The sequence below is a fragment of the Helicoverpa zea genome, chromosome 1 (assembly GCF_022581195.2).
Source record: "Helicoverpa zea isolate HzStark_Cry1AcR chromosome 1, ilHelZeax1.1, whole genome shotgun sequence".
Lineage (NCBI taxonomy): Eukaryota > Metazoa > Arthropoda > Insecta > Lepidoptera > Noctuidae > Helicoverpa > Helicoverpa zea.
This window is the reverse complement of record NC_061452.1, coordinates 13,195,853-13,208,765: the sequence shown is the minus strand read 5'-3', so window position 1 is coordinate 13,208,765 and position 12,913 is coordinate 13,195,853. Positions and strand designations below refer to the sequence as shown.

The window sequence follows — 12,913 nt, the reverse complement described above, 5'->3', positions numbered from 1 at the left end:
GTCAACTGGCGTAGAACGGAATGCATCTTGCGCGCTGATTGGTAGAACGTCAAAAAAGACAATGTTCTTTGCAACTCCCGGTGTCACAGCTCTTTGACGTGCAAAAATAAGTGACGGTTTAATTTTTTATAAAATCAAAAATTGTACTTAATTTTTAAGACTCAAATTACACACAATTAAAAATTGTATTAAAAATTGAAGTTAGTGACGAAAACGAATCGCTGCAAAACCGACTCCACGTAGTCTTGTCTGCCCTACCCCTAGAGTGCAATTCAAAACCGCGTAGACGCGGAGGGGCGAGGCGGCCTGCGAGCTGAGGCGCAGGTAGTTTCAGCGCTCGCCGCCGCGGCTGAGGCTGGCCGGCTCCGCCGGCCAGCAAGCCGAAGCTGCGATGGTGAGCGTGAAAACCATCTGCGACGATAAGCTCGCATGGGACCGCCGGAGCCCCGCAGCGCCGGAGCCGTGACAGAAGTTATGCTTGCTGCATGTTGCATGCTTACTTCCATGCTGGGTCAATTAATATGGGATGTGTTATATTTTAAACAAAAAACTCAGTAGGTACGAGTTAAAAAATTAGAAGGTAAATAAATATTTTTATGATGTCATTTAATAGTATTTAAGAAGTTTACTGTTAGAATGCATGCTACAAATTTAGATGCAAAAAAATAACCATCATGCTGAGTTGTATTTAGAGTGGAAGATAACTCGTGGCTAAGATAGTATTATTTAGATGCTCGACGCTTTATTAATTGTGGCTGACTTAGTAATTTAGAAGGCAACATACATTTTTGGGGGCGAATAATGATATTAAAAAGAAGCCTGTTTAATTAGCACCCCTTTTATTTTATTTTTAAATATTAGTTTGTATTTGAAGACAAAATACCTAACTGTATTTTTATAAGAGTTATTTTTATATAAATTTAATACTTGAAGAATTTTTGAAGAGCATTTATTTTATTTAACTGACACCTCTATTTCATTCCTAACTCTACGGGAACTCCATGGGAACAGAACGGCTGGTCGTGATTGGTCGATCTTACAAAAAGACTGACCAATCAGAGAGAGCTTTCGGACAGTTGACAATTTGACAATTTCTCATCGATAGATTATAATATAGCGAAAAATAATGCGTTAAATTGCAATCAGATGTTACGGTTCACAATAATTCGACAGTTTACAATCTCTCGAGATAGATTGTAATCTAACGATGTTTGTAATCTTACGGTAACATATATAAGAACGCGAAATCGAGAGCGTAAAGGAACCAGATTCACAACAAAGACCGAAGGGAATTGTTCCAAGGACTAAGAAACCTGATGTATACTGGATGACCTTTGAAGCATTCAAGGACTACCTTCTCTAAGAAGAACATTCAGGACCCATCATACCTATGCATACACGGTAACTACGCAAGTAAGTGGTACCTAGGAAGTGCGATCTATGTAGGTAGATATATCTATGCATGAAATTGGTTTAAGACTGAATTAAAAATGCAAATTGTCTATACAACATTCAAAAGCGGGTTTTTTTTAAAAACACTGCATATAAGAAGTACCTACCTGTTTAAAATAAGACAATATCGTAACAAAGAGATTTAATATACATTTTTTATGTCTTTCTATCACAAGGCGTACAAAAGAGTAATTAATCAATAAAGTCCTACAAAGTATTAAAAGACAATAAAGTAGTTTTGCATAAACATATAGTATATCTTAATCTTAATACGTATAAGATTTCAATACACACTTATTCATAAATACTGTTCATAAATACACGTACTAACTGGCTCATTAGTTACAGAAGCTATTTACTGTCAGGCCAAGGATGCAACCAGTCTTATTGTCCAACAATCGCACCAATAAACATTACTAAAGGATATCATTAATTCTGTTAATTGATAAGAAACCAAACCAGGCCTTGGACGAGTAATTAACGCCTTCAGTGATTAATTAATTATGTAATTGCGAGTTTAAAGAGAAAAGGTGGTTGTTTGGTTGTCAAGGTCGCTTCAGTAAGTAATTACAAAGAAACAATGGATTTTACACACAAGTTATGAATACTTTATTAAAATGGTTTTATGTTTTAGTACTGCAGAGCCTGAATAGTTAACAGTCCTTTGAGCTGACAACTGGTTCGTTTTGGTTTTCGCAATTTGCCTAGCATATTTACTACTTATTAAAATATATATATATTCAATTAGAGAATTAAAACACGTAAATAAAAAAAACGCCATAAACTTATTATTTAATTAGTGTTTTAAGTCCAGTTTGTTCCAAAATAAAATATGTATAATATGTAATATCCTGGTAATTCACTTTTGTGCGCATATTTTGAGTTTTACCTAGCATATTAAGCGCACTAGTGTTCTATTTGTGGAAATAAAATTACATTATCCTAATAAAAACTGCTAATTTATGCCACGATTATGCGAATTTAGACTGCTTCAATTAGGTAAGATTTTTGAGACTTAAAAAAAAAATTGCAGGAAACTAAACCACCTCATACAACTTATTAATAATGCCGAAACACCCACTAAGTCGTTTGGTATTTTTTATTAAGCGATAAGAAAAAAAATAATCTTACTCGACATTTTCTTTTTAAAGTTGTTAAGCTATTTCATGCTGAATGTAAACTGTAGATGGGTAATTCTATTTTTAAAAACAAACTTTATAAACCACTCCTCTCATAAATCCCTTCTTTACCTATCTAGGCCTTATACCACCATAAAAGTCGTAATAATTAAGTTATAAAAACATGCAATCTCGCCCAACATTTCTACACAAGCCATACCACAAAGGTCTTACTTACTCGAAAAATAAGAGGTTCTGCTTTCCGCCGTTCTTTCCAACGAACGAAACGTCGAACCACATCGTACACAGACAGTTACAACCCAGTCAGTCCGATCATAAAAATCACTTAAAACATAAGTGAGATTGAGGGACGTGTACCATAGAACACTGATTCTATTTAATAAAACATTAAATGTTAGCTAAATACGCGGTGCACACTACACGACTTTCACTAGTATGCCTGCTGCAGTTGCAGCGCGATGCAGTTGCATAATAATTAGAGGAAACGTTTCGAAAATCAGCATAATACACAATAGTGCATCCTGCGATGCATCCTGCGTTTAGTGTGGTTCGTGCGTGTGTACATTGTATGTTAGTGCAGTGTGCTCGCTAAAGGCGAATTCGGTTGTTGAAGAATAGTGAAGAAAATTGCCTTTTTGATCCGGCCTTGATTCGTAAATATTATGATAAGTATTGTCTATGTCTAAATTGCAAAAAAAAACATGTCTTCCGTGTATGATGATTTTTATTTTATCTGCGGCTGTATATTTTTTTCAACCTAATTTAAACAGACGTTATTTTCTGGCCTTCTAAAACATCGTTTATCAAATCAAATCAAATCAAATCAAATCAAAACGTTTATTCGCGTTCGTGACGCACACACAAAAACGAATACATATAAAAGCTCACAAAAATAAAACAAAACAGGAATGAAAACGAAAAAAAGAAGAGAATGGAAAAAGGAAAATATGCGTCACGATCACGCGAAATGGCCCTCGCTCAGCATATGCAGCGACCCTATGCGAGACAGAGTCGCGGCGCTGGTTTTCAGCGATGGCCAACACTAACATGTCAAACAAAACCGTTAAAAAAAAAAGTCGTTATGTACCTTTTGGTAAGTAGGTACCTGTAGAGCTACCGCTAATAATAAAAAATGAATGATATCTCATTAGAATTAACAATTAGGTACTTAATAGGTAACGTAAAAATTAAGACAGGAATATCTAGGTATTGAAAAATAATCTTTAGTTACATACAATAATCAACCAAAAATAATGCAGCGAATATATTGCCAATCAAATAGGATTAGTTTCAATGAAATAACCATGTCACGTGTTGCTACACGCCGATACAATACAATTTATTACTGCTCGGAATTTACGAGCGGAGTCGAATGTGTACCAATGTACTATTTATGACCATTTTACCAATTTTTACTTAGCCTCTTATTAGAGCCTCTTATTAGAGGCTAAGTACGTAGATTCAAAATCCTCCTGTGTCAGTAAAAAGTACTTGAAAATTACATTTTTTTATGAAATTAATATAAATTTCGATACTTGCCAGTTTTGTGTGCTCTCTAATTCAACTTTTTTTTATTAAAAAATTATTTCATTATTAGCCTTTTCATTACCCCAATCCAGGGCTAGAGACTCTCCTCATGCCGAGATGGAATGAGCGTTGATCACGCACGACGCTTGCTCAGAGAGCGGTTTGACATTTGGGCAACACAAATATTTAAACTTGCTACTATTTGTAAGAGTGGGTACACATAAGTAGTTCCTGAGGTGTTGAAGTACAGAAGTGCCTTGTGTGTGACTAACAAACTAACATTCGTCATTCCATTGCAAATACATATGGAAATGAATTTCCAAAATAATGAGACAATAATGTGAATCTATATAATACGTCAATCTATGTACTGCAACAAAATACAACAATAGAACTACCTACTATGTAATACCTAATGTATTTACATAATAAATGTTTCATGATTACAATCATTGATTTCTAATTATCATTTTTAAGTACCCACTTAGTGCCGTAATAGCTTGTCTAGCTTAAAATGTAACTATGATCGTAAATTAAAATGATTTCCATGTGTTTTTCTTAGAATTCCAAGTCAGGGATTATCGGGTTGATTTGAGGCAAGTCTGACATGCTTCATGATCATCAGCAGCCATTTTTGTTAGACACAAGTTTCGTCTAAAGTATTCTCATTGACCAATTTTAAGAAGAAATCCACTACAATTGGCACAAAAGAAAAAAGAAGTTATAGTATCTCTTTGACCGACTTCCCTAAAAGGAAGAGTTTCTCAATTCGGATGTTTGTATTTTTTAAGTGAGTATATCGCTATCATATGTAAGTTTAAATATTATCATATACCGCCCACATTTTTCCTGTGGGTTACACATTCACCCATTAAAATCTTTATCATTTTTATCTGTCATCGTACGCATTTCTCTGAAGCAATCGAATGCAACATATTTTTTATTTACCATAATTACAATTGTATTTAGATTTTTTTCCTAACTGCACCAGGTAAATTGATGTCATAATGCTGTTACCAGTTATTTGGATATCTGACATCTGTAGATCTATCTTAGATACATCGTAAATGGCAACATGAAATGCTCGATAATTACATGAATAGGTAAGTCGCATTTCATGATGTGGCCAACTTCATTTATTTATTTATTTATTTAATAAGTACAGTGACAGACTACAGGTTAAGACAATCAAGAAAAAACAATAGTTAGCATACAGTACATAAATCTGAAGTTCAATTATTCCTGTACATAACATTCAAGGATTAATATGCTTCGTTAGAGACAGTAAAGTTGAAGTACTTAATATTAAGAAGCTAATACATGACTAAAACAATTTATTTAAGCAATTTCTAAATTCGTTGAAACTGTTCAAGAACAAGTCTACCTTAGGGCATATTGTATCCGCATGGGAGGGGCACCGCCGGGTCCTCGTCGAAGCTTTGGGCGGCGGCGACCTCTCGCATCCGGCCCTGGTTCAGGCCATGGTCCGGGGCGAAAGGGAATGGGATGCCGTCGCCTCCTTCTGCGAAGCGGTCATGCTCGAGAAGGAGGAGGCGGAACGCCAGAGAGTTCGCACCTCTCATCCCGGCCGCCGCGCTGGACCAGGTAGACACCATGGGCGCCGGGTGTCGCGAGATGACTCCCGGCCACCGTAGGCGTGGGTCTGTGGGCGGTGAGTTCGGGTGGCTCATCGTCCCTCTGTCTACTTAGACGACAGACCCGTGTCGACGGCGCGCGTTGTTCCACGCGCTCTTCAAAGAGATGTCAGCAACCCCAGCGGGGCCCAGCAGTGCCAAGGCCTGCCGGGGCTGCGGGTTGTTCGAAAGAGATACCGCGGCCCTGGTACATAAAAGGCCTATGACGGAACACGACGGTTTTTAGTCAGTAAGAGTCTGACACTCCCTCTCCGCTGCTAACCCACAGTGGAAGGGGTCATTTGATGATTTTTGACGTCGTTAAAAAAAAAAAAAAATCAAAAAGGGCATATTCTGGATAACGGGTTATTCTGTGAAACATTATTGTTACTAGAGGGAATACTGAATAATTGTGGAATGCGTACAGATCGAGCGGGTATCTTAAATCTTAACTGGTCAAGTAAGTTAATATCAAAAGAACCATTGGCAATTTTATGCAATACACTTAAATCACTAATCCATCTCCTTCTCTCAAGACTCTTTATGTGAAAGTGTGTGAGGCGCTGTTTGTAATTGGGGAGTTTACGTCTTAGACCACATTTTGCGCTTAAGTTTCTGACAAATCTACTCTGTATAGATTCTATGCGATCTATGTGGTTATTGTATATCGGAGACCACACAGAGGAGCAGTACTCTAATATAGATCTAACTAGGGAATAGTATAGTATTAAGTGTGTTTGCGGATTTTTAAATGGCTTGGAATGTATCGGGCCCCTGGTCAAATTGACCAGGGGCCCGATTCTCCTAAGTTAATAATGTCAAAATCGAATAGAAATCGAATCGGAATAGCAGTTTTAACCATATCGGGCATTCTGCTACAATAAAAGACCAATCGTATTCGATTGACATTTGATTGGTGTGCGATTGGTCTGCTATTTTGGTGATTTTGGTCTATACGGTAGTTTGTTGTACAATCATTTGCAGACAAAATGATTCATTCTTAAATGACAGAAAAGGATAAAAACTTTTATTTCAAAGAAAAAATAGCGGAATGCCACATACGCTTCAATCGTAATCGAGTCGGGATTGGATCTCAGTCGAATCGAGTCGAACGTGAATCGTATGTCACTTAAGTAAAATTAGGAGAATCATGCCCCAGTGATGCGTTTGTCGATAAGAAGAATCCCATTCATAACAACATTTCTTAGATACTCCACCATAATACCCCCTTATCTAACACATCAAAGTTGACCGCGTAACCTTGAAAATACCCCATAAGCCCGAAAGTCAATGTCGCGCATCAGCACGTATAAGGTCAATGGTCGGCGCGTGATCGTCGCCCGCGCAGGTTTTGTAACGGCGCATGCGTGCTCAAACAAATTGCCCTAACTAGCCGCTAGATCTGAAGGTTCCTTAATCAGCTGGTGAAGTCAGTTGCGTAACTTGTGGGTAAAGGTGACCTGTACTGGGATTCTATAAAACTCGATCAACAACTCGCATTTCACTTCGATTCGTAATGTCATTTCATACTTTAGGGGAGGTAGGGGAGGGATGGGCACTTTTTCACAATTTATTGCATAAAAAATCAGATTTTACAGATCATTATCAACTTTTATTGCCATTTCTTATATTCGGCTAGATATAATGAAAGAGCTTTCCTAAAAATTACAATCAGTTTCAACATTACGAGATATTTAAACGGTTTTATTTAGCTCACCCCGTTTGTTTTATTATTTATTCTTGGATCAAATTTAGTAATTCAAATTTCACCCTCTTCCTGTCAACCGATTGGTCTGAAATTTTGTATACACCTTTAATTAAATCCAATATGGCCGCCGGCACAAAATGGCACAGCCCCCTCAATATGGGTATCAAATGAAAGGGCTACACAAGTAGAATACTGTCAGCAACCCCAGCGGGGCGCAACAGGGCCAAGGCCTGCCTGCACGTCGATTCTATAAAATTCGAACAACAACTCGCATTTCACTTCGCTATTCACTCTCACTTCGCATTCGATTCAGAACGACCTTGATTTTGCATTCTGTAAACATCACCTAATCACTTGCGAAGTGAAGTGAGCTCGACATCGACCAATGCTGTGCTAGTGACTTCCCCACTCGACAAAATGTCAACCGAGATTAATCAGTTTTTAATTTTATCAGTTTTGACACAGAATTTTAGCTAAATATGATGTTTTAGTTATAATTTGTTATTGTAAGGAATTTGAGGCAGCTTTTAAGTATAAAATAAACAGAAATCTCTAAATTCGTGCTGTGAATATAATCTATGCTTACCCTACGAAAAAAAATACTGACAGCGCCAATACCATTATTAATCTGTGGACAATATTTTCTTCTCTTCTGTCATAGAGGAAAGTAATATATCGGGTATCTTCTGTCTTCATATTGTGTTTAAGCTTGTTTGTTTTCGCCGGTTTTCGCCGTAATTGTGATAAAATCATGAAGTAATTTTATATTTCTTGTTATAAAGTTAAAAATAATATTAATTAAAAAAGTGTTTATTTTATTAATCCAACAATAATTTCAGTCCAAATGACAGGTCGTCTCACCCTTCGTCGGCTCAGGTTGAAACTCTGGTTGAGTTTATGGAGCAAAACCCTGGCCTGGCGAAGGGTTTCGTGAGAACGCAAAATGCCAGAGAGCGAAGTCGAAGCCAGTGGGAGGAATTATTTATGAAAAAAAAATCGGTAAAAAAACTTTTAAGTTAAACGGTTTTATCTTATGTGCACTGAAAACTAGAAAATAAAAAATAGTTACTTACCTGTCAACCTACGTAGGTGGTCCCGGTCATATTAGACTAAAATAAAAACGTGGGGCCCATTAACTATTGCTGTAGTACTCTCTTCTAAAGGTATAATAGGTGTGGATTGCATCGACTTACTATAATTGTAACTGGAGATTTTGACAATCAATAATTAATAATAGAAAATACACATACCTTTCATTAGTTTTCTCTTTATAACGATCCGAAACCGCAACAAAATATTTAAGTACTTTTACGAGTGTTTGTTCTTGACAACTCACAGAAATGACAGATAGTCTATGGATGAACACCGTTACCAGTCGGTAACGTAAACTACCCAATTAAAAAAAAACAAAACTATGATCAGAAATCAGAATAAAAGGACCCCCCTTTTATTCTGATTTGATCATGTCTCCCAACTGCCCATCTCTCCCCTACCTCCCCTATAGATAGACAGATTTTGACAAATCTGTCAAAATCTCGACTTTGATTTAGTTCAACTTGTCAACACGCTCGATAGTGAAGCGCTAGTGTAGTTTGACAATGTCAATCACGAAACTTTAAGGTAGAATTCCGTGGGTCGCGATTGTCGCAGCCGCGCGCGACAAAAGTCAACCTATGAAAATGTATGGCACCGCTGCCGAGGGCTGCGACAGTCGCAACATGGTCTAGCGCTTAATAACATCTATAGAATTTTAGTAAAACCAGAATTAAATTTTTGACAATGCCGCGAGCAGCTTACGAAATTCGTCGGCCGCGCGCGACTGTCACGGGCCTCGACAACGGTGCCATACATTTTCAAAGGTTGACTATTGTCGCGTCCACGGAATTCTACCTTTAGATCGAAGTCGAAGTGAGAGTGATGTCGAAGTGAGTTGTGATATTTTATAGAATCGACATGCTGGTATAATGAGATCATTTTCTTGGTTTTAAGAAGAGTTTGCGTGAGTAAAATGTTAAAGTGCTCGCGATTGAGAACAGTGATATGACATTTGGAATAAAATATTTTTTCTATTCTTCACTTATTTGTAAAAAGGGATAGGTAGGTATATGATTCAGATATTAGAATCTGTGATTTCATAATTCGCGAAAATAATAGGTTTACCTAAATATAATTATGTAGGTCTGTGTTTACCCCAACTTAATAAAAAATAACTAGGAAGGAACATTACTTGATAAGAACACTGTCAACCTTAGTTAGTCTCAGTAATTGCAGCTATTACGTAAAAAGCCATGTCATGATGTTTTCTGCTGTAACTTAATGATGAGCAGTTTAAGCTAACAAGCTGTCGTAAGAAACCTCCTGTAGTATGTCGATATAGTTACCAGATGTTAGTGTGGTGAGGATAGAGATGAGACAAAAATCTTATTTGATTGTTACATGGGCCAAAGCCTGCCGGGGCTGAGGGATTGTACGAATGACTTACCGCGGCCCTCTGGTACATAAAGGGCTTAAGAAAGAACATGGTGGAGTCTGACACTCCTTCTCGGTGCTCCCACAGCGAGAGGGCATAGACATATACCTATATACTCGTACATACCAGCTAATAATCCTACTGAGTCTTTTAGTGTACGAATCAACAGAACATTTAAATTAATAGATACGAGTGGGCAGTGGCATCTCATAAAAATGCAAATGATCGTATTGTGTGATACCCATACTATTTAATGAGCTTCATATACTTGACAAGCTCTTGCGAACTTCAGCACCTTGTAATTAAAAGAGATATTATAAAATATATTCATATATTAACACGTGTGAAATCTACTATAAAAATAAAAAAACTTTTCGCATTGTCTTGTTAGCATATTTTATGACGTTAAATTGTGGCTAAATTAAGTAGGTATGAAGATATAAAAACTAGCTAAGTATGAGTTGGATTTGTGCACTAAGATGATTTTTTTTTTTTTTTTATGTTATTTCTTTTTCTTCTCTTTAAAGAGAGTATAAAACCTTACATGCGGGCCGGAGCCAAGCGTGTAAGGGATGCTTATATAGAAAATGTAGATGATAGTGTGGATGATGTAAGAAATTTACGTGTAATGCGGCAGGTGTTAAGTATGGTGGCTTTTTGAAGCATGTGTAGTGTATGGGCAGGCATGTGTAGTGTGTTGAGGCTTTGTAAAAGAGATTTGGGTATGATACCGGTAGATGACAGGACTATGGGGACGATGTGAACGGTTTGCGCTTTCCACTGGGTTTTTATTTCTATCGCGAGATCCTGATATTTACTCAGTTTCTCCGAAATGGTGGTTTGAATGTTGTGTGAATTAGGTATTGCAATGTCTATTAAGTACACTGTTTTAGAAGTTTTATCGTGTACTGTTATATCCGGTCTATTGTAATGAATAGTTTTATCTGTTATTATTGTGCGGTCCCAGTAGATTTTATGATTCCTGCCTTCTAAAATTGTCTCAGGTTTGTATTTATAATATGGTACTATCTTATCTATGAGTTTGTATCTGTAAGCTAGGTGTTGGTGTATGATTGCTGCAACCTGGTCATGCCGGTGTTTGTAGTCGGTCTGTGTAAGGGATTTACACGCTCCCGTAATATGTTGTATCGTTTCAGACGCAGTGTTGCAGTGTCTACATAGATCAGTCGGTTGAGTTTGGTCTTTTATAATATACTTTCTATAGTTCCTAGTAGCTATAATCTGGTCTTGTATAGCGAGCATGAACCCTTCGGTCTCTGGAAACAACTCGCCTCTCCTGAGCCATTCGTTCGACTTAAGTTTATCGACGTGTGGCTGGCACAGGAAGGCTCGGTGTCTTCCGTGTAAGGCTTTGGTGGACCATGCTGCTATTTTTTGTTGTGTGTTTGTTATTGTTTCGTTAGTTTGTGTGTTTCGGTCATGTAGGTTGAGTGGTGTTAGTTGTATGTCGGTGTTTGTGATGTGTCTGTGTAGTGGTGAGTGTTCAGATTTGTTCTGGAAATATGTTCTGAGTGTCGATATTTGTTTGTTGTGTAGGTTGTATATGTCTATCAATCCTCTTCCTCCTTCTTGTCTTGGTAGTGTAAGGCGTTGTGTGCATGATTTGGGGTGGTGTTTTCTGTGTTTAGTGAATGAAGTGTTAATAGTGCGTTGTAGATTTTGAATGTCGGTATTAGACCACTGTATGATTCCGAAAGAGTATGTGAGGATGGGTATTGCGAATGTGTTTATAGCTTTAATTGTGTTTCTGGAGTTAAGGTTGGTTTTTAAGATGAGGTTGATTCTTTGTGCAAATTTTCTACGTAGTTCTTGTTTTGTGATCTTTTGCTGTATTTGTCTGGACTGTTTGAACCCTAAGTATTTGTATGTACTGTCTTGATCGACTGGTTGTACTGTTTCACCAGAGTCAAGTGTGTAAGTGTTATTTTGTACTTTACCTTTGACTATTGACAAGATTTTGCACTTGTCTACGCCAAATTGCATGCATATGTCATTGGAAAACTGTTGAGTAGTGTCGGCTAATTTAAATAGGTCGTTTGTGTCAGCTGCGTACAATTTAATATCGTCCATATACATGAGGTGTGTCAGTGTGTGTTGTGTGTCATTGTTAGATAGTGTGTATCCTGTATTAGTTTGATCGAGTAAGTGAGATAGTGGGTTTAGAGCCATACAAAACCACAATGGGCTTAGAGCATCTCCCTGGAAAATTCCGCGTTTTATAGATATTGGTTCGGTAGATACAGATGAAGGCCCTTGATTGATTTTAAGTGTGGTTTGCCAGTTTTGCATGGCAGATTGTAAGAAATGTTTAAGTGTCGGGTGGATTTTATAAAGGTCTAAGACATGTAGTAACCAACTGTGAGGGACGGAATCAAAGGCCTTTTGATAATCTATAAACATCGCATGAATCTCCTTTTTGCCTTTAACTGCGCTGTTTGTGGTGACCGCGTCGATTATAAGTTGCTCTTTGCAACCTTGGCTGTTCTTACGACATCCCTTCTGTTGTTCAGCCAGTATGTTGTGTGTAGTTAGGTGGGTGTATATTACTTCACTTATACAGGCGGTGAGTATTTTGTATAGGGTTTGTAGACAGGTGATTGGTCTGTATTTGGCTGGATTGACGGTGTCGTTTGTATCATATACGTGACTCCATGTGTGATGTATGTTGGAAGTAAGTGAGGTGAATTAATGAATGTGTTCAGATGATTGTGTATGAATGGGTGTATGCGAGTGAATTTTTTATACCAATAGTTGTGTATATTGTCTGTGCCTGGTGCTTTCCAGCTGTGTGTACGTTTGAGGACATCTATGAATGTGTCTATTGGTATAAATTCATAGTTCATTTCGCTGATTTCAGATGAAACTTGGTTTAACCATTCAGCGTTGTTGTTATGCTCTACTGGGTTTTCCCATATATTTGCCCAGAATTCTCTGAGGGCTTCAGGGGAAGGTGTTTCAAGAG

At 37.5% G+C, this 12,913-nt stretch overlaps 1 protein-coding gene across 2 annotated transcripts in view; it reads right to left on the bottom strand.

Moving 5' to 3' along the window:
• Window positions 1-12,913, bottom strand: part of LOC124631745 (17-beta-hydroxysteroid dehydrogenase 13-like) — a 38,681-nt gene that overhangs the window by 14,203 nt on the left and 11,565 nt on the right. The window contains exon 1 of one of the 2 annotated variants that reach the window (XM_047166442.1): window positions 2,809-3,010. The exons of the other annotated variant lie outside the window; for it this stretch is intronic. Coding sequence (XP_047022398.1) covers window positions 2,809-2,870 — 62 coding nt within the window. The 5' untranslated portion in view covers window positions 2,871-3,010. Of the gene's footprint in view, window positions 1-2,808; window positions 3,011-12,913 lie in introns of those variants that run through there. 2 annotated transcript variants of the gene reach the window in all.